We start from the raw sequence: 23,011 nt of genomic DNA on the forward strand, positions 1-23,011 counted from the left end.
TATTATAAATGCTGCAAAAAGGCTGGCAGCATGAATGAAGCATGAATAAACCAACGTGTTAGCCTGAGAAAGCCTCAGAGACATGGAAATTGTCCTACACATCTCAGCCATAGTTACCTTATATTTTTGCTGCTGAGACCTGCAGCAGTTTCCTCAATATGAGCATTAAGCTGAATGCAACAGACACAGGAGTATTTGCTGTTTTCAGAGGGCCAGGCTGGATCTGTCACAACAGGCTGCATATCATGGGCCAACTGTCCTAACAGAGTCGGGTCAAGTGCCATCTGCACTCATATTAATCAAGAAAAACAGAACTGAAAGAAACTGTCACTATTACCTGCAGAAAACATCACTCCCACTACTACTCACAGGGAAAAAAAGGGACCCCAAATCCTGCAAGGGGGAATCCACACAGCATGTAGGAGCTGTGAGTGCGATTTTTGGAGCAGGTGTGTATGTGTGTGTATGTGTTCCCATATACTTATAAAAGAGGGAACTACCTTCAAGTAAAACCTCACAAGTCTTAAAACTGCAGGGCTCTGGGTTCTGTATGGCAGAAGAATTTGCTCTAAACATGCAAAGAGCTGTTAAAAACGTGTGGGGTAGAGATGAAAGATGACATATGAATAGAACAAATGAGTCTGCAGGAAGCCATGGGGGTGCTTGAACCACAATTCCAATTATGTCTTCCTTTAAACACTTTAAAAGTGTTTATTATCATTAAATTAACTCAAGCAAATCCGTAAGTAGAACATGGAATAGGTACACTTTTTTCCTTATTTTCCTTTCAATACTGAAAGGTTTATTTTATTTTTCCCTATTAATTTTGTTCTGTTTTAAAAGGTGTGTGAACACATCAGGAGAAAACTGGTTATATTTAATTATACAGTACAATGAGCCACATACCAGAATTTTTAAAAGCAAGTTTTGTCTTGGGATTTATTATTTTGAAATAACTACTTCCTATATGTTTTTAAAGAAAGAATTTATATAATGCATATTAATAATATCAAGTTTTCACTGCTACTGCCTCATCTGACCTGTCGTCGCTGTGTGATGTATGGATCATGCGGACGAGTTCCAGGAGGATTTACTCTCACTCCCATCTTCTTCAGGAAATTTTTTGTATACAGGTCACAATCTACAATCTTAAATATTCTGGAATAAAAGTTTACTTCTGTGTTGATATTGAAATGAAGTATAGTATAGAACTGATCTTCATGAGGAGGTGGAAGTGGAATTCGATGCCGTCGAAGAATAGTTCCTGTGAAACAATTAGGATAAATTCATACAGTAAATATTATTTGCTCTAAGGATCCCTCCCCAGACTTTTTAATTTTCTATGCTGATAGGGCCTAAACAGATAAAGCCATGAGGGACAAACAAAATTATCCTTCATTTAGCAAAAGAATTATTAGGTAAGAGGATCCTTTTATTAACAATGATACACTGATTGTCTTCTGGAACCTCAAGTTCCAGTATTTGACCGAAGTTAATACAGAAAATTGCCACCTTCTGAGACAAGCAGGAAACCACTGAAGTAAATTTCCATTTGTTGATGCAAACTTAACAGGTTTGTAATTTTAAAAGTATTTTTCTTCATTATGAAAAGAAATGTCTTCTTCATGTTTTCCAGAAAAGCAAGAGCAGTCTCCAGTACTTGTTAGTCCCGTTAATTTTTCTTTAAAAAAAGAACACATAAAAAGTTGTGCATAAAACGTGGTGAGGGTGTCTGGGAGGGACAAGATTTGTCTGTACACTGCAGGATGAGGAGAGCCACACAGAGCTAAGGTTAGAGAAAAAACTGCCCTAGCAAGGAAAAAGTGTGACCTATCAAGTATGGAGAACATTCAACTGAGCTTCCCCAAGGAGCACATGGGAAGTGGAGACAACAGGGCTAAGTTGGACTGATTACTGGTCTGCAGCAAAGAATCCATCTCAAAAACACAAAGCCAGGAACTCACAACCCACATTCTAACAGGAACACGACGCAACAGAAAAGGAAAGGCGGGGAAGGGGAGAGGAGAGAAAAGAGGGATATTTTAATTTCACTTAAAGTACACATTTGAATTTTCTTATTCATAGTCTGTAAATGAAAGGACTGTTATTCTGAGAGCATTGAATTTTGTTACATTTAACACATTAAAAGAGAAGGAAACTGCTACTGGCTATTTATCAGCTGAAAACTCTCAAATACATTGAGGAATTGGGTGATGCTTCAAAAGTATTCACTGTTGATGAGTAAGAGACTGGAACATCTCTCATGTGAGCAAAGGTTGAGAGAACTGGGTCTGTTCAGTTTGGAACAGAGATGACTCAAGGGGGGGAACACTTATCAATATTTTTAAATACCTGGTGGGAGGGAAGGCAGAAGATGGAGCCAGGCTCTTCTCCATGGTGCCCATTGACAGGATGAGAGGCAATTAAAAGACACAGAATTCCATCTGAACCCACAAACCCACCTTTTTACAGTGAGGATGATCAAATACCAGAACAGGCTGCCAAAAAAGGTTGCAAAGTCTCCATTCTTGAAACCCAACAGGACATGGCCCTGGGCATCTGGCTCTAGCTGATTCTGCTTGGAGCAGGGGGTGGACTAAACAATCTTAAGATATCCCTTTCAACTTCGAGAATTTTGTGATAGTACAAGTATTTTACAAATAACTTAAGAGTACTTTAGAATCAACTTAGAAGCTCCAGCCTTAGTAGGTTAAACTAACTTGTAAGACATACATTAAAGACAGGTATGCAGCTGCAGGTATGACCAGCTATGATTTATTCCAGGTTCACAAAGAACAGCAGCTTGGCACAGCTGGGACTAAATTCTTATTTTTAACACTACAAGAGAACAAAAAGGACAACAGTCGAAGTTTTACCATATCAATACCTCAACATACTTCCGCGAAAATACCCTACAGAGAATAAAAAGATGGCCCAGTGTTCAACCTCAGGCTCTTTGTTGTGCTTCTCAACCCAGACACCTCTCTTAACACCACCTTTACAACGTGTCCACCCACTGGCTAAGACCAGACAGGAACCACCAACCTATAATATTAAAATAATTACTTGCCACATAGATTCCCAACAAATTTGAAATTACAAGAATTCTAAAAGGTGCTGCGACTTAAATACAGTAAATGTGAAAAATTACAAAGCTAAAAATAGTTCCAATACCAACCTGCTACTACAATAATAGATTATTAGACACAATTAGCTGAAAGGTCCATCTCATTATCACTCACTACAGAGCTGGATCTCTTTCCAGTGCCCTTTAGACGTGTATCTGGTATGGTTTCCCACTGAGTCCTGTTTGATGCTTTTCCAGCACTGTTGTTTTGTTTTGGAGGTAGATGAGAGTGAAGGGGGAATTGGGGAGAGAAGGGATAAAGGCAGAGCAGGAGGGAGAAAGGTATCACTGTGTGCCTTGTTTGGTGTTTGAAGGGCATTATTCTTAAGTTAGTCCACAGAAATTTTTTATTGTTCACTTTATTTCCCTGTAGACTAATTTCTATGAAATACCTTTCACTACTACCATTATCAGAGTTTGCTAAATTTTAATTCCTACAATGAAAACAAGTCCTTAATTTTTCAGGGGAATAAAGCAACAAAGCAGATTTAGTTTTTGTTCCCGTTAAAATAATTATCTAGGACCCGTTCAGCATCCTGATGTTTCACATGTACCAAATCCAACATCCTGGTTACTGACCTTTGACTGTAGAACAAATTTTGTCCTCTATCTGCTTGAACATACTATACACCTATTTAAGATGCACCCTCACTAAAATATGTTAGAAAAGGTGGTGATTAGCACCTTTTGACATGATGCAAAAGTGCATTGCATTAGCATTAACAAAACTACAAACTTTAGAATATTTTACCTAATTTTGGCCAATCCTTGCCTCACTCCTACAAAAATCAACAGATAATGTGCTAAGTCAGAACATGCAAATCCTTTTGAATGATAACTTTAGTGAAAATGTAACAGTTGACAATTTTCTAATATGAGGGGGTTTCTGAGGGTTTACTCACCTCAGATTTGGTGAATAAGCCTTCAGCTAGTTTTTCATATCACTTTTCAGGGTAAAATACACAAGCCCATTTTATTCTGAGGGATAAGAATTTCTTTCCAAATGGAAAATGTCTTGCAAAGATAATATCTGTAGCAATCCTTTGCTTTCATTAGGTATCACTGTGCCTGACATACACACGTAGAGGATACATTTTATATTGTTGAATTTGAAATTTAATAATGTTTTCCTTTACTGTGCTCTTGGAAAGGGAGCTGCTGATGGCATTGAGCTCCCACACCATAATTTGTAGCATATCTTCTTGTCTCTTGGGGCTTCTGATTATTTGGCAACCACAGCAGCTGCTTAAGGAGACCTCCCTAGTAGTGAAGGCCTTCTGACAATGAAGCTGGGCAGCAAATTATTTGGTCTCTGCTGTTCCCCTGCCCTGCAGAAGAAATTAAGTGGTATCCAGAGCTTCCTCTCTCTCTCTGCACAACTCAAGAGTGCATTAGAGGGAGGAGCAGAATGACTAACATCTGGAGTTTGTACAGAAAGGAGGAGAAGCCACCACTACTATCCCTGCAACACAAAGAGTTCACCCCAATAAACAAGGAGACTTCTTACATTCCCTTATTCATCTGTCTCAGAACACAGCAAGGTCATGATTTGGCCACCATCAAGTATGGCAAAATCACAATTCTTTCAAGGCCTGGGGGGAGGCTTAAACTCTAAGATAATTGGTTATATTGGAGGAGCTGACTGTAACTTTGTTTTCCTGCTTGCACTTTTCCTCTCCATCCAGCCGGCCTTGGGAACCCGGCCAGCAGGCAGCTCCACGCTCCTCCTCAGCTGGCTGACCTTGGGGAAACCAGCCAGCTGCTCCTCTCTGCTCTGGCTTGCAGGGTCTGGAGTGCACTGGAAGCTACAGTCAACCCCATGGGAGCATAAATGACCTTTTGATAAGACAGTATCAGCCAGCCACAGTCCTGTTAACTGGGAATGAGATGTACAAGACACTTGCACTGCCATATCCAGCCCGGCTCTCTATGGGAGAATTTCTCTTTATATTGAAAGAATAATTATCATTCCGGCTGTGGAAGAAGCATTTGGAGTTTGTTATGTGGTTGAGTTTACTGTCCTTCTCTTCATTCTGTACTCCCTTATCTTTACTTGGGTTTTGTGCACTGTGTTTGCCCTGGTGTTTTTTCCTTTGATTCTGGTTTCTCAAGTTCAAGTCAGCCTCTGCATTCCTTTCTCTGTTTGTATAGATTTCTCCTAATGTTTCTAAAATTTTCCAGTTTCCAAAATTAAACTAAGTTTAAATTTCAGTTATTTAGTAGCAACTTTATATGTCCAAATTCACGTCCAAGTACAGCAGCCAATTTCACAAAGCAGTTTTTAAAGACACTGAAACACAATTCTCACAGATCATTTATTTTGTCACACTGAGATTTTGATCAATGGTAAAAGCACGTCTTTGGGCACTTTCTTTCTCTGAAGCAAATTTGTTTTAGCTTTGTGAATTCATAATTGAATTTAGAAATTCTTCTAACTTTTTTTGACAGCTATTCCTTCACCAGATCTTCCTGCAGTGTGTAAGCCTCTCCAAGTTTCTTCCTGCACAGCCACAACTAGAACAAGAGTACAGTGGGAAATTACTGCATTTCTCCACCTCCACCATGCCCAGGGACACCCACTCAGACCATCAAACTCTCATTTGTGGGTTAAGGCACAAGCACTGGTAATCCCCTGGCCTCAAGGCATTAACCAGCCAAGCTAAGATCTACCTTTGATCTATCCCACCCCTCCCTATTTGCTCTCCAAAAAGGCTCCTGAGAACAGCCATTTCAGCTGTCTTTAACATCTTTCCTGCCAGGGCAAACATCCAAGTTAAGGTCACCACCACCTTCTGCCTTCAACAGTTCAATGGCACTTTATCCATCACTGTTTTTTGCTGTTCCTCCTTTACACAACCTCTTTCCTTCCACAGCAACTCTCCAACTGCTCATGTAGACTGAGCCTATCCTGCTCCTGATGTCCCCACACTTCTTTTTTCACCTACATCCCCACACCTGTGCTCTTTTGTTCAGTGCTGTTTGCCTTTCAATAACCCAAGTTCTCCTACAGATGAACTCTCTACAAATCCCTGGAATTTTAATTAACTCCAAAGTTGTATTTCAGCAGATGCGCATTATGGTTAAGATCCTGAACTTCAGCTCAGTTCAGTTCCTGATCCTGTTACAACCTTTTCTGCATGATCATGGGTAAGATTTTCATTCCTTTGTGCTTCAGTTTACCAGCTTCACAATGCAGGCAGTTACATCTCTTGTTCTTGGGCTTACAGAGTCCCAGTCAGGATAAGAAATTTGAATAATATAAGAGAGAGAGAGAGAGAGAGAAATAGAGAAATAGAGAGAGAGAGAGAAATAGAGAAATAGAGACATAGAGACATAGATAATTATAATAAAAGAGGAAATAGGACAATTTTTGATCAAAAATGCAATAAGATTAACAGTTAGTGATTTGGGAAATTTTTTTTAAAGAAACACTGCTTTTGCATATATTCAACAACAAATATTTAGCACCTTTAATATAACAACTTTGTCATTAGTCTTCAGTTATGGAGCATGAAGTCAATGCCCAAGTGCATGTGAGTGGAGAATCCTCTGATAAGCATCACCACCACCTTTTTCACTCTACATCATATTAATCTTTAGGATAATAAGAATATTTATGTAGATGATTATGATAAAGTATAGGCCCCAGATCTATTAATCACCTGTGAATCCTAAACACACCCCAAACAGTCTTTGGGCCTTTCAATCTACAGTATCTTTTCCTTTCTAAACACAGCCAATACACAGAGCTTCCTTACCAGCCCAGGTACCAGCAATAAATAAATTAAGTGTACTTTGGAGATCCTGGACCATTTCTTTTTAATCCATCAGTTAAATATGTTGTGTATGTATATTTATCCCACATAAAGTACTCTGACAAAGTCGTAGAGGCCTTCAAAACATCCTTGCACGGAAGACTGAGAGAATTCTTGTTCCTCTCTAATACCATTCAGTTAATTTTAGATCCAGTACCAAAGGTGACTCCAACAACAACTAACACAAGATACAACCAAGGGAAGAGGGGGAAATTGTAGCCTCCCTGTCACCACAGGAACAGGACTAGACTTCCAGGAACATCAGGGCTGAAGAGGCAGCCTGCACAACCCACACCACAAAGACAATGAAAATTACTCATTCAAAGGAATCACCTTTGGATTTGCTTTATCCTGCTCTGATGAATCTGGCTTCCACCTTCCCTCTCAAAGGTGTCACCTCTGCCTCTCAGGTTAACTCTGCTTCCTTTGCCAACGGACATTCATTCCAAACCACAAAATCCAGAAACAGCCGCTCCCACTCCTGTGACGCACAAGTCACGGAAAACCTAAATCCAGTGATGTCTCCCACCTCGTGCATTCAGGTGCAGGGAAGGGATAAGTAACTGTAACTTCCCAAGGAAAGAGCTCCAACATGCTTTTCCTCACATCTTGGAAAAGTACTTGCCCAGGAAGGAGTAGGACAAGGTTCCTCGGAATTCAAAATCAGTCCCTGCTGACAAGCCTACAAGAATTCTGGCAAGAACTACTCAACACAGGGAAAGCAGGACCCGAAGCATTGGCTTAAGAAGAGATTCACAGGCAATTTTATCCCAGGTCTAACAGTGATGATGCACATAACATCTTTAAATATCACAGAATCACGGAATATGCTGAGTTGGAGGGGACCCATCAGGATCATCGAGTCCAAGTCCTGGCCCTGCACAGCACACCCCAAGAATCACACCATGTGCCTCAGAGTGTTGTCCAAAAGCTTCTTGGACTCTGTCAGGTTCGGTGCTCTGACCACTTCCCTGGGGAGCCTGTTCCAGTGCTCAACTACCCTCTGAGTGAAGAACCTTTTCCTGATATACAACCTAAACCTCCCCTGACTCAGCTTCAGGCCATTCTCTCGGGTCCTGTCACTGGTGACAAGACTGATCTTGCTCTGCAGATAGATAAATTGGTAGCATCTGCTGATCTGGGAGAAGAATGGGGTAGTGAAATGGTTAACTTATTTTTGAAAATTGCTGTGCTAAGATCCACCAGAATGTACAAAACATCTTTGGGGACTGGGAGGCGCAGTCATCCCAAGACATCCTGCTTCTTTGGATAATATCCCTTGAAAACTTTTCATTTTGGCAGTGACCCATAAACACCAAGAAGCAGCAGCTGTGTTCCCCTTCTGCAACAGGATGTCGACCGCTAGGTCACATTTTTTTTACGCAAACCAAGTCCATTAATAACCCAGTAAATCAGCTCAGGAAAAACCCTCCTCCAAAAGCCCTCAGGCTGGTCCAAGCGCAGTGATGTGACACACTGAGGCAAAGCAGCTTCTTAGCTTAGAGGCATCCAGGAAAAATTACTGTGCCAAGGACACTTTAATCACAAAAGAACCGAGAGTCAGAGGCACAAAAGATGCTCTTCTTCAACAATGGCAGAGACACTGTTGTAGCTAATGAACAATTACAGAGCTGCTGCTACAGAACTCACTGTCAGTGCCAAGATGGGAGGAGCCAGGCTCGGGAATGGAGACCTAGAACACAAATTGCTTCCGCAGAAGTGACACAACACTGACAAAGACCTACCATCCTATGATTTCAAACAACTGTATTAGAGAAAAAATTGTATGTTTGAGTACGGGAGGGGATTCAGCCTTACAAAGCCTGACTGATGAGAAACTAAGACAATAAAAATCCTCTCATCATGATCTGTAACAAGAAAAGACAATTATAGCTGTGCACTTACATCCCCTTTCAGCTATGAGAACTCACATTATGTATCCTTTGGAATGGCCCAAGACTGTACTGAAGAAAAATATAAAGGAAAAAAAAAAAGACTGCTATTAAAAATAGATACCTTGATCTATGCCACTATTTAGCACATGGGGTTCAGTCACTTGAATTGTATCATCTTCAGGGTAGAAGTATATTTTACAGTGTCTGATTCTGTAAAGCTCTTGATTTTTGTCAGGCACTTCTTCTTCAAAATAGGCATGAAAACACAACACCTATTAAAAAAAATAAATATAAAGCAGCAAAATCTCCAACACTTTTGCAAAATACATCAAGTAAACTCATATAGATTATAAGCAACTAAATGTTTACATTTCAGGAGGTAGATTTATTTCTCTGAAATGTAAGAACAGAAATCCACATTAAATCACATAAATTTAAAATTCTTTGCTTGGCATTTTTATTATCACAACATCTAAGCAGAGATGGAACTCTAAAGTAAAGAAATAAATCAAATATAAAACTAGCAGCAGGCTGCTTGGAAAAAATCTCTCCAACAAAGCATTTTTGATAACACAATGAGCTACCCAAGTACTGAAGCAAATTTTGAGACTGCTATTGTATGAATTACTGAAAAATAAAGTGCATCATGACAGCAATGGCTTTACCATTGAGGTAAGTGAAAAGAGTTCTTTTTAAGCAGATCCTGAAAGCTTCCAAATGAATGGCATTGAAGATGATCAGAGAGAAATGACATTTTTCAGGAGCCATTTACAGCTGTGCAATATTGACATTTCAAAACTTACCTGGTTCTGCAATTCAGTGAGTGGGGAAATCTCAGAGAGCACAGCAACTGCTCTTCATGGACTCTTACAACAGCAGTAATGCCAAAAATCCCACCTTCACAGGGGAGGTGCTCAGTGGTTTATAACAGTGGCCTTTATTGTCTGGAAGTCTCGGCTCAAACTTGGCAAACCATTACACAACTTTTGCATTTCTTGGTATCATTTATGGTCTTTAATCAACAAGACCAATTCTGAGGGAACATGCAAGACACATCTACTGGGTAGTGCATTATCTACCAGGATGCTTGCTGTGCTGAGTATGTGCAGAAAGGCATTCCTTAAAACAGGTTTCCATCCTGCCCCCTCCAACACATTTGGGTCAAATCAGTGCTAATTTATACCTCATTTTTCATATCGGTTATATTTAATAAATTTAATTACCTTTACTCTTAATTTATCAGACAAACTGAAGCATTGAAAAAAAGACAACTTAGCTGTTCCCTATGTTTCTACAAACATCTATCAGACCTTTACTTGAAATGTCTGAAATCCAGTAAGGTGGCTGAGCTCCCTACACGACAGAACACACTGGTTAATAATCTGCACTCCTTCAGCACGTGCCTTTGGGAATCTCAACGTACTTCCACGAATACTGGTGACAGCCATTTTAAAACACCTAATATACAAAAACAACCTCCTTTCCCACATCTGCAGAGAGAGAGAGCCAGCAGCTTGCCCAGGAGCACAAGAACACCACCCTGTGTCCTACTCAGACCTCTTGACAGGCCACATTCCCTTCTCTTGGGCGCATTAGGTGCAAGATTAGAAAATTGTTTCAAAGGCTCAGATCCCACCGATTTTCATCATTCATCAAACAGTATGACAGACACATTTTTGGCATCAGCTCTCCTGCACTATGACCTTCCACCATTAGAGAAATAAAATTCAAATTATAATCAAATGACATAACTGTTATCTGTTAAACCTGATGGCATTATATCTTCAGACAAAAGAATCTATACACCATCAGTTGTGGCTTGTTTAATTAGTACAACATGAAAGCTTCTGAACAACCTACAGACTAAATAGTTGAAAATAAATAAAAAATTCATTCTGTCCACATTTTTTTAACTGTGGATTTCACTGTTTTATGTACCAAACACAGAAACCTCTGACATACAACAAAGCCAACACAAACTCTATCAACCTATAACATCTCCTCTTCCATTTGTCTAGACATTGGTGTAGAGTGCCATTTTAGATGACCAAGTTATCCTTCCTGGCCCCCAGGTACTATTCTGGAATGACTAGGAGCTCTGTATAAATCTCTTGAATACTCCAGGGGACTTAAGAGGTACTATGGTGGAATTGTACTGACCATCCTGGGGTTCAGCTGACAAGGATCAGAACTTCATTCCTTGCCCAGCTGCTGATAAGCCATGCAAACATTGGAAACATGGAAAATTATGTACCCTCTTCTCCCTGTTCTGCCAATCCCACTAGAACATAGACTTTCGAACAAACACACTGTTCAAAAGCCCTCTTTCATTACTAACTGTTCTTAATTTTGTCAGTGATCTTTCCTGAGAATGGTTGTCTCAAGAGACACCAGCCAGGCACAATGGGCTGTCTGCACAGAATTCCAAGCACAATCACACCCTTACTACACTGGATTTATTTCTTTCTCTGAGCATTCATCTATGTCCTGGTTTATTCCATCTGAGGGGTTTGTGCAGGTTTGCATTTAAATTTTATTCTCTTCATACCCTTATCAACATGCTACTGTATGACTGAAATATATGCAGCAACCAACTGCAATTTTGTAGATCAAAGCAGATGATTCAGGGAGGGTGAGGAGGGGAAGGAACAGAAAAGAAGATGACTTACTTTTCATTTTGAAGCAAAGTTAGTGTTAAAAATACTCAAAATGCAACACTTCCTAACTCACGTCTCATCTGCAGTACATTGTTGTGTGCAAAGTTCCCATCCCATGCTTTAAGAAACTGAATGTTACCTCTGAAAACCAACAGTAACAAGTATTGAATAAATTCTGTGGCACTTTGTAACGTTGGCATAAGGCTTTTCTGGCACCTGTGGTAGCCAAATTACAAACATCATTTCAAGCCCAGGAGGCCTTGTGTGTGTATTTAATTGTAGAAGAAATTAAATTTACACCTGCTTCCTATTAGGCATATGGAATTGCAAAAACTATTTCTCAGCCTACTTAATAATGAAGTTTTGTGTATGTCCTTCCTCCAGTTACTCTGGTACTGCTGAAAGTTAGAAGCCAAAGAAAAATGGTAAGAAAACAGATTATATTTCAAAAGGTAAACACCTGCTCAACCCATTTCTCACTCAGTCCATTCTGCTGAGCTACAAACTGCAGCACCAGAGGACAGAGCTGCATTCCAGGGTCTTAAGGGGGCAGCTAAATTAGTTGTGTAGTCAGTACCCTTTAACCGTCTGCAATTAATGCAAACACATGAGCCCTCCAGAGGCCAATTCCAAACTTGCAAACTCCTGATCTGTACTGCCCTGTGGAGGCACAAACTGATTAGATAAGGAATGTCAAAAGGCCAGTGAGCTCCCCTCACCAGCCAAGGCCAAGGGCCTGATGCTCAGTGGCAGGTCCCTCTGCCTCCTACCTAACCTTTTTTTTCCATAAACCTGGATCCAAGGCCTGCTAACTTACACATGGCCCTGAGAAGCCAATACACTCCTTGTTTCAAGAAGGGTGAAGTTAAGGCAAGTGCAGGAATAGCTGAAACCTTCACACCTCAACACATTGGACCAGTTCATACCTGAGCATGTTGCTGAAACCCCTGTGAGCAATACAGGGATTTCAGAGGCAATGCCAACCAAAGGCATGTGTAGCTGCTCAAACCTTACACCTTCTTATTGTAGTTCTGGTCTGCCAAAGATTAATGTGTAATTGTACTGCAATTACCTGCATGGCTTCTCTTTTAAAGCAAAAATTACAAGGCTAGCCATTCTTTCCAAAACTTAAAGGCAGTAATCATTTAGTAATGCAACATTTCTGTGATCTGCTGAATGATTTCTTTTTTCTGGATCATTTTCCTTCTCTGATAGAAGGCTTTCTGCTTTTAGAAATAAAATATCACTAAGTAGAACTCAATGTAAATTTAAAGACGGAAAGTACCAAGTATGCTACAGAATTCCTGTCATCACAAATTACAGTTATTTGATAAGTCTCTAACTTCAAAGGTGTCACTACATTCTTGCAAAATAAAATGCAAAAATATTCATTTTAAATTGCTGGGTCTATAATGGCCATAATCTATTACATATGAACAGCTCACACAAAAGTTAACAGGACTTTGAGCATGCAAATACAATGGCATAAGTGAATCTCGAGCACATTGCATTTCACTGAATTTAAGAGTTCCCAAGTGCCCATGCACCTCTTCTCCTGGACTGGAGTCTACCTTACATTCACTCTTACCAGGTTGCCAAATAATTCCTTTACTGTCACCATTCTCACTAAAAAGAAATATGATGACCACTCTCTTAGTTTTGTTACATCCTGTATAAGATACACCCCAATAGAGAAATATTTTTATATGTTGCTGGATATATGTTTACATTAATTGTCCAATATGTGAATATAATGAAAAAATACCTGCTACCCCTCTCATTGTGTATCTAGGAGCTTTTTTTGCACACACAAAATAATCTTCTGAAATATCTGAATTTCACTTTATACTCTGTCATATTGTAGCTAGTCATAAAAAAACCACAGATATGGATTTCTACATACCTGCTTGTCAAATGCTATCCAAGCTGGAGGATTACTTCCCATCCCGTCAGGAAATTCAGTGTATTTAGGTTTCAGCCTCTGATCAAGTAATGGTTGACCTCCTATTCCAGGTTTTTCTTCAAACAGCATGGGAACATTATTGCAGTAACCCCAGCGCTGTGACTTGTGGAAATTTTCTCCCCCTATCTGTCAAAAGTTTGGAAGAAAGAGAGAAAAAATTGCCTGCGTGTTTGTCTTTAAATCCATGATAGTTAACTATCTAGGCAAGGAGGATTAATCACGCCAAAGTTTCTCTATAATTATTTTTAACACAGAACCTAAAAACTTGTAACAACTGGAATGCTGCAGGTGAAGTGACATTTTTCAGTGGTCAATTTGCCAGTCTTACAGACAAAAATGGAATAATATTCCAGTAATTTACCCAGGCTGAGAGACCGGACGATACTGACTGTTTCCCACACACATTCCTTCCCTGGGACAAGGATTGAGGCGTGTGGTAGAAAGAAGCAAGTCACTCCCAAGAACTGTTGTAAAAGGTAGAGGGGAAGAGCCTTTTCTTCAGCTCACCAGAGGGCAAATGGAAACAGTTCAGCAGCGCTCAGAGAACAGCCTGCTCTCATTACTCACGTCAAAGATCTTATTTGCACTTGTGTCCCCGAGTGCGAAATAAATTCCTCTGCACTAGTGCATACACTTGAATTTTGGGAGGTTGGACCTGAATCAAACGACAGAATATATATTCCATCTGGGCTTATTTCAAAACAAGGTCTCTGTAGTGATTTCTCTATATTATTACTAATTTTTCAGGCAATTAAGGATGGAGTGCTTAAAAATACAGGAACAACCAGCTGCAAAGAAACCCATCTTGCCCACTCGAATTTCTTGGCTGGGGCTGGAGCCAGTCTTCAAATAACACAGAAATGCCTCTAGTCTCACATGAATATCACTCCTGTCTGTGAGAATGTCCTTCCTAAAGAGCTGCCTGCTTTGCTGGCCAGTTCCCTCCAACAGAGGCAGCTGTGCTGTGCTTGGGCAGCAATTCCCTAACGACCCCAGGTATCAGTCTCATAGGACAGGACAGGGAAATAGGAAAAGACAACAGAAAGCTCCACTTCTTTCCACGAGCAGCAATCCTGCCTTGTTAGCTCCTCTCACTCTGTTATTCTTCCCTTCCTTGCCCTCTCAAATCCTCAAAATACTTTATCTGGGAAGGCAGAGAGGAGACATTGGGTAACTGCACCCCGGCACACCTATTAAGGGGAAACAGAGGGGACCACAGCTGTGCCCTCCCTCAGCCTGAGACTGGGTGGACATGAGAGAAGATGAGGCTAAAGGGGAAAAAACTCATGTCATGAGTGAGCACAGCAAAGGCCCTGACAGAGGAAAAGGCTGGACAGCAACATTTTTCACAGCAGCACCAGAGCAGGTGTGTTGGTAAAGTAGCAGAGGGACAAAACTGCCTCCCCACTACACTCGGCATCACTGATTATCACAGGTTTATATGTAAACCACTGCTCCCCAGAAAGGGGTAGACAGCTCCAAGTTACTATCATAAATCAAAAAATGGTACAAATAATCATTTTGCATTGTGGCAACACTCAATTCTCCAAGATAACGTAACACACGCTCAGCACAGCAGTTCTGGGAATGAGTGCAAGCAGTGAAGCAGCAAAACATGAGTAGTACCTGAGTAGTTATTTCATTCTGCCAATATGAAAGAGAGTCAGGAATCCGAAAGGCAGTGAACCAGCCTCCTGGCACACAACATTCAATGCTGGTCTACACAAACTACTGCACACTGGAGGTCACAATCTGAACTGTTCCCCTGCCTCAAGGTGCTCCAAATCCAATGACACAGGATGGAGAGATGCTGACACAAACTGCTCAATCACTGCTTTAGTTTAACCTTTGCTTAAAATACTTCTGCAAGGACAGTGGTATGAAAAAGAATACTTACTATTTTTACAAATTAGTATTTTTAATACCATAATAATCAATGGCCATTCCTTGCTTAGGTTAAAAGAAGCTGAGCTAGCCTTTGAAATAGTCACTGCAAAATGAGATAAGGTTCACATTCTGAGGACAGAAACAATCAGTGGTATGGAAGCACATCCCCAGAAAAGATGCTTAAAAGGTAAGCAATGTTTTGAACAAAGGTGAATAAAAGGGCACATGACAAGTATCATAGTTTAAAGAATAATACAAAGGGAAAAAACAAGTACTCCTGCACCATATAACTCAAGAACAAGGGTTCTGAATAAAAGAGAAAAATCAACAAAAGGAAATGCTTGTGTAGTGACTAGCAGCCCATGGTTCCCCTTACCACAGAGCATTGCTCAAGCCAGGAATTTAACCACACTGAAAAAAGAATTGCCCATTTGCAGGAATAATGCCCAAAATAAAATATTTCACACTGGCACAGTTTTTTGCGCTCTGATTTATAAAATGTCATGTCTCAGTGTGCAATGTCAGCACTGACACTCAGACATCATTCATGTGGTCATTCCACCCCTTCCTCAAGATGTGAGTACAGGTGCTCTCCTGGTACCTGAATCTGGAACTCACAGGCACTGACAGGGGCTGGTACCTGCTTTGTCACACATCCACACCTGGGATGGTTTCCTCCCTCTCCTTTGGGTGCTTCTCAACTGCTCTTGCTTCTTCTATTTCTCTTTTCAATAATTTTGTTCCTCAGTAAGCTGATGAAGAGTTGGGGAGAAGTCAGAAAGGAAGGGGGATTCCTGCTTTTATCAGTTCAAATGTAGAATAACTATAGCCAAGCTGAGTTTTTAAAGGGAAGTTTCTAGGCAAGAACACCTGATTTATACTGAAGGTGCTATAGAACAGATTCACTCTCTGGCACAGCAAGTATTTAATTATTTTCCCCCTCTCACCAAAGCATGAGTTAGGGAGAAAGGCACAGTTAGAAAAGCACGGTGAGGGGGAGATTTCCTCAGCAAAGGGAAGCTTTTCATGTCCTCAAAGCTTCTTCTAGAAGCATTTGCTGTTCACATGTGTCTGGGTTTCAGCGAGCTACAGTATGGTAAAGCGTTCATCAAAGTTATCCAGGTTTGGTCCTGCTGCTGCTTTCCAGAATTTAGGGCTAAAATCACAACATCCTTCACAATTAGATATGAAAAACCATGGCCAAACAGCTTCAGTCCTGTTAAGAACCTTTTGTGGCTTTTTTGTAACTTTTTAGGGTTTGACGGAAAGATTATTTTAGAATCCTAATCAAGGAATTACTTATAATCCCCTGCTCCAGAAAAACACCCAAATCCATAGACAAAACAACCTCTTCTAAAAGTCTGTACAGTTATTTCTTTTAAAAAAGCCCAAAACAACAACAAAAATAGAAAGTTTAAGAAAAAGAGTAATTATAATTGAAGATCACAAAAGAGAAAAATGACATTTGGGAAACTTCAGCTAATGAACTCAGACCACATCCAGCCTAAAATAGTGACAGAACATGATGTTACCTCCACAGTAATATTAAATTACTTCTAAAAGAAATCTTTTAGAGAGCAGGGAAAGAGCTTGACTATGTCTACTGTGCTAATGCAGCTAAACTGAGCAGGCTGTAGATCTGCTGAACAAAGCTGGACATTTTCTGTGCAGTGAGCCTGAAAAATATTGAGGATACATTCAATAGTGACTAATGCAAAGGTCAGGGTTCTCTAACTGCAGTTACTGGCTTTGCAAACTCAGCCACTGCAGTCCTTGGGGAACACTGCCTTGTGCTCGCTCCATCGTGCTCTGCAACAGTCACAGCAAACTCATCAGGGAGCTGCACATTTCAGCTGAACCAAATACACCTGGAAATGTCCAGAGTGATGGGGGAGCCCTCAGTGGCACACCCTGTCCCAAGAGCCACATGTCTTCAACCCAGTCCCAAGAGGAGTTATGGCAGAAGTCACTGGTAGCAGCCCAGTTCTCTACCCCATATCTATTTTTAATTCCCACTGTGGATGCCCTGCTCAAATCCTGTATCAGGATGAACTGTGGCACTTCTGAACTGATACAGTCTCCTGGTTGCTTCAGCTAAGCAATGGAAATAAATGCAAATGCTGCACACTGTGCTGGTCAAATTCAGATTTTAAACTCTTCTATCATCCCTGCCTTGTTGCAGAGCCCTCAGGACATTCAGAGGTTAAGTGGCACTGTCAAAGAAGGAACACCTTAAGACCCATCAACTCTGGTGCCCCTCTAACACATTGCAGAACAAAGTGCATCAACACTAACAGCTGGATGAGCACAGGAAAGACGTGGATCTGTTGGAGCAGGTCCAGAAGAAAGCCACAAAAATGATCAGAGGCATGGAGCACCTCTCCTATAAGGACAGGCTGAGACAATTGGGGTTGTTCAGCCTGGAGAACAGAAGGCTCTAGAGAGACCTTATTTTGGCCTTTCAATACTTAAAGGGGGATCCTAAGAAAGATGGGGACAGACTTTTTAGCAGGGCCTGTTGTAATAGGACAAGGGGTTATAGTTTTAAAATAAAAGAGGGCTAATTTAGGTCAGATATGAGAAAGAGACTTTTTACAATGAGGGTAGTGAAACACTGGAACAGGTTGCCCAGAAAGGTGGTGGATTCCCCATTCCTGGAAATTTTCAAGCTCAGACTGGACAAGACTGAGCAACCTGATCTTGTTGAAGATCACCCTGCTCATGGGAGGGGGTTGGATTGGATGATCTTCAAAGGTCTCTTCCAACACAAACCAATCTGTGATTCTATGGGCTTGCTCTTACTGCCTGAACTGGTACAGCCTGAGGGAGGACAACAGATGGGTAAAGTAAAGGATCCAAAATGAAACCATGAGGAGCAGCTACAGGAAGATTTGGGTCTGGGAGGTGTGAACAGATAGAGATCTGGGGGAGCAGGGCTGAGGGGCAGGAAGTAGTGGAAGGAGTTCAGGAAAAGACAAAGGGACAGCAGGCAGGATTACTTATAAAGAAGCTGGCAAATGTTCTGTCAAGAAAAAGAAGTGTCCCTTTTTGGTGCCAGTAGTAACAGAGCAGCACAAAATAAACCAGGAAAAAGAGAGACAGCAACAGTAGCACAGTTGAGGGCAATTCCAAGCTCCTGCAATAAACAAGGAAGAAGCGGAATCTCTGCTGCACCGCTGAAGTTTGCAACAGAAATACCCAAAACTGGTATTTTCAAGGATGTACTTTCCCCTGAGATCTATAAACTTATTGGCTTATTCTCTAAGAAATGCCATGCAGAATTGTTGCACGAAATTCTCTCTCTGAGAGGGATTTCAGACCTCAGGCAAGAAAATACACTGGTCCAATCTGACCCATGTGAATATGTGGTCCTGTCCACTGGCTGCTGACATAAGGCAAGGACATCAGTCTGGAATCAGAAGGAGCAGCTGCCTTTGAGAATGGGAGGCAGACCAGGAACACTAACAAAGTTAGTACTTGTGTTGTAACCAGTGTCATCCCTAACATGGTCCAGGCTCCAAACGCACAAACTTCTTCTCACAGTAACAGAGGAAACCTATTATATGCTGCATTTCCACTGAATGCAGAATTAAACACGGTTACCAAAATCTATCCTGACAAACAGGCAACACACATAGACCTTGTATGCACAAAGCTGAAAATGTCATCATTGCACAATTTCAATACCAGTTGGGCTCTGCAGGCAGTACCAAGGTCTCCCCAAGACTTTTAAACATTGGCTTCAAAACCAGGTACAAAAGAAAATAACTGAGGAATTTCCCTTTTCAAGGGGATGCAACAGGTAGAAATTTCCAAACGAGTAACCCACACACTCGTGAAAATAAAGAAATTAATAAACTCTTGAATGCAACAGGGTGGTAAATGTTGGGTAAGTACCACACCCTGCCACTACCAGACCAACGAGGGCATTTGTCTAAGGCATTTGCCAGGACAGAGGAGCACTAGACAGGGGCACTCCCAACACTGACTCTGACCTCCCCAGCCTCAGCAAAGGGGAAAGGAACAGGAGTTTTAAAAGAGCTGAAGAGTGTTTATTTGATGGATGGACTTAAGTGTACACAAAATACTGTAATTTTGATTTTAAAGATATTTGAAAAAATAGAGGTGGTTCCTTTGCCTCTCTTTGCAGACATTAAATATTTTAAGCTCCTGACACCTTCTGCCGTCATTCTTCTCCAGGCCATCGAACCAACAATCAAACACAGCACTGCCTGGGCTGTGCCCGAAGCTTTCATCCCTGCTCTTCGTTTAGCACAAAGGAAACATTACCTTATGTTCCCATAGGAACCACTCCATCAGTTCTAGAAGCACCTATCACCTCCCTGACTTTCCCTCCAGTTGCACCAGCTGTGATGCCCGAGCAGCAAGATTTTGTCCCAGCTATGTGGAAATGCAGCGGCAGCATCGTTCTCTGGGATGCTGCTGAATTGGGCAGCTGTCACTTGCAGCTGAGGGAGGGAAAAATGGGGAAAACCGGGCAGAAGATGCTGCCTTTCACTGTGCCAGCACCACAGGCAGCTGAGAGCTGCCCAGCCTCACTGCCCTCACTCCCGGTCGGAGAGGAAGCGTCTCTGCTCCTGAGTGCAGAGAGGAGTCAGCATTCCTGGTAAAGCAAGCTAGAAGTAACAATGATCATACTGGAGGGTAATATAAAGGCCAGAGGCTCTTAGATCCAGAGAACTAAGCGCTGTGAAAAGATTTCTCACTCCCCATTTGTCACTGTCATCCTGATGCCTCGGAGTCAGACTGCGGCCCTCACTGCCTTAAAGCTCTGATTATTCAGAGGGAGCTCAGCCACTTTATTAAACACATCCAAGGCAGACAAAACATGTATGTGCTTCCCTTCTGCTGCCTCTCCTGGGCCTACAGATAAGGCAGGTGGAAGCATTAGGTGCAGAGACAAGAGGGTTGTACAAGTGGCTTGAATTCCACCAGTGATGGGTGGAATTAATACCCACAATTATAACCCGAGGGCTGACAGGAACAGCAATCCCCTGTCCTCTATGAATCCTTCTTCAAGGAATGCTCTGCCACTGTTTTTTCTGCCCAATAAGAGACAGTGGTGGTGATGCTCAGAGTCCTAACAGGTGAAAACACTTTCTTCCTTTTCAATTTATCTATAGCAGTGACACTTTTTTCCCCTTTATATGCTGTTCTCAGCATCTCATTTGTGGAGCTATATGAAAGTAAAATTAAATCTAATAGCCAACAACAACTAAGTGGAGATCAAGAGATGCTTTTCAATAAAGGTGAGTTATAATTATTAACTCCACTATCTCAAGGACTGATGAAAAGAGCAATCTGGAGCCCTAACAAGGGTATAACCATGGTTTTACAATCCTGTCTTGTGGCAATTGTGACAGCTTTCACACCTTCAGTTCTCATAACATAGTCACTGTATGCACTTCAACATGGGGTGTCCAACACTCTCTATAAGTAACTCTTCCCAAGCATGTAAAGTTAAATTAAATTAATTAAGTTAAATTGAAATTTGGAGACCAATAAGGTCATGGATAACACTGAGCTGCTTCCACCCAGCAGGCACCAGTGGCACACACCTATTTCAGTGTTGTTGACAGGCGTACTCGGCAACCACCTCGAGCGCTATACACACAACCAACCCTTTACAATACAAATTCCAATTCAACAAGAGAGACTTGAGTATTCACCACCAGGTCTGTTTTTGGTTTGTTTTTTTTTTTTGTTTCTAAAACAACAGCACCCAGCCTGCTCTTTCCAGGGGGAAGGAGTTTCCTGAAAAATCCCCACTGGGCTCCTCTTGTAAGAAGTCCTGTGTTTGCACACACCTGTGCAGCGCTGACACACCGAGTGAGGCTGGGAGTCCACAAATTCCTAAGGAATTTCATGCCTCATATTGAAGGGGTACTGATGTTTGTGGTACCACTGGCATTAAAACCTGTCTTGACAAATCATTTGCAAATTGTTCCTGAACTACATAATCACCTTCCATATACTCCCTCATAGGGTGGTCAGACTCAGGAGCTGGCAAAACACCCCAGCATTCAGGATACAGAAATGAGGGTTCTATCAGAGAGTCATGTAATGGTCTGGGTTGGAAGAGACCTTAAAGACTTCCCAGTTCCATGGGGAGGGACACCTTCCACTAGACCAGGTTGCTCAGAGCCACATCCAACTCGTCCTTGAACAATTCCAGGGATGAGGCATCCACAAGTTATCTGGGCAACCTTGGCCACAACATGCTCACAGTGTGAAAACAACAGATTTCCTTCCAGATATTTTAGCATTATTAAGAAAGTCTGCAGTTTAGTTTGCCTCCTGAAAGCACCAACTACAGTGCTGTGCATGAATCCTCCCTTTACTCCCTGCACTGCTTCACAGTACAGATTGTGTTCAGCAAATTTCTAGCTATCCATGATGAACAAGTTTGAAGTAGTGATGGCAGCCATCTCTTTTGTTTGCTAGGCTAAAAATACCCTCTTATCTATTCAGCCTGCCATTGGTATTAATAGCATTGGCAACTCTGAAACACCGTGTTTGCATCCATGGCATTCCCCTGCTCTGCAAAGACTTTGGTTTATGCAGAGGATACCTGTCTCTCCCTGGTTTGCTCTGTTAGAGATGCAAAAAGTGCTCAAACTGCCCCACAGCAGCTGCCAGATCACAGAATGGCACAATTAATTAGGCTGGAGAAGACCTCTGAGGTCAAGAAGTCCAACCTTTGACCAATCACCATCTTGTCAATCAGACCATGGCACTGAGTGACACGTCCAGTCCTTCCTCAAACACCTCCAGGAACAGTGACACCACCACTTCCTCGGGCAGCCCATTCCAATGTTTAATCACCTGTTCTATGAAGAAATTCTTCCTAATGTCCAACCTAAGCCCTCCCTGGCCTAGCTTAAGACTGTGTCCTCTTGTACTGTTGCTGGCTGACTGGGAGAAGAGGTCGAGTCCACCTGGCTACAACCTCCTTTCACTGAGTAGTGGGGAGGGATAAGGTCACCCTTGAGCCTCCTCTTCTCCAGGTTAAACACCCCCAGCTCCCTCAGCTACTCCTCATAGGACATAGCATTTTGTTTGCTATGATGAAAACACCATCTTATCTATTCAGCCTGCCATTGGCACTAACAGTGTTGGCAGTTCTGAAACACCACATCAGCATCCCTGGCATCACCACACTCTGCAAAGACTTTTTCCTTTGTAGAGAAAGTATGTGTCTCTCCATTTTGCTCTGTTAGAGATCCAACAAGAGATCCAAGTGCCCCACAGCAGCTGCCAGATCATAGAATCTATTAGGTTGGAAAAGACCCCTGAGATCATCAAGTCCAACCCACGACTGTTCGCCACCAACTCAACTAGACCATGTCACTGAGTGCCAGGTACAGCCTTCCCTTGAACACTCCAGGGACGGTGACTCCACCACCTCCATGGGCAGCCCCTTCCAATATCTAATCACCTTTTCTGTGAGGAAATTCTTCCTGATGTCCAATCTAAATTTTCCCTGGCCCAGCTTAAGACTGTCCTCCTGTCCTGTCGCTGGCTGATTGGGAGAAGAGGCTCCACCTGGCTACAACCTCCTTTCAGGTAGTTGTAGAGAGTGATAAGGTCATCGCTGAGCCTCCTCATCTCCAGGCTGAACACCCCCAGCTCCCTCGGCCGCTCCT

At 41.8% G+C, this 23,011-nt stretch overlaps 1 protein-coding gene across 1 annotated transcript in view; it reads right to left on the reverse strand.

The window, feature by feature from the left end:
* The window catches only part of EFHC2 (EF-hand domain containing 2), a 59,609-nt gene that overhangs the window by 36,157 nt on the left and 441 nt on the right, over positions 1-23,011 (reverse strand). The window contains exons 2-4 of the mRNA XM_027742030.2: positions 13,398-13,583; positions 8,959-9,109; positions 1,041-1,264 (exon numbers count right to left, since the gene is read on the reverse strand). Coding sequence (XP_027597831.1) covers positions 1,041-1,264; positions 8,959-9,109; positions 13,398-13,583 — 561 coding nt within the window. The remainder of the gene's footprint in view (positions 1-1,040; positions 1,265-8,958; positions 9,110-13,397; positions 13,584-23,011) is intronic.

This window comes from Pipra filicauda, unplaced genomic scaffold (assembly GCF_003945595.2).
Source record: "Pipra filicauda isolate LSUMZ 115617 unplaced genomic scaffold, ASM394559v2 scaffold18_size4552066_pilon, whole genome shotgun sequence".
Classification (NCBI taxonomy): Eukaryota; Metazoa; Chordata; class Aves; order Passeriformes; family Pipridae; genus Pipra; species Pipra filicauda.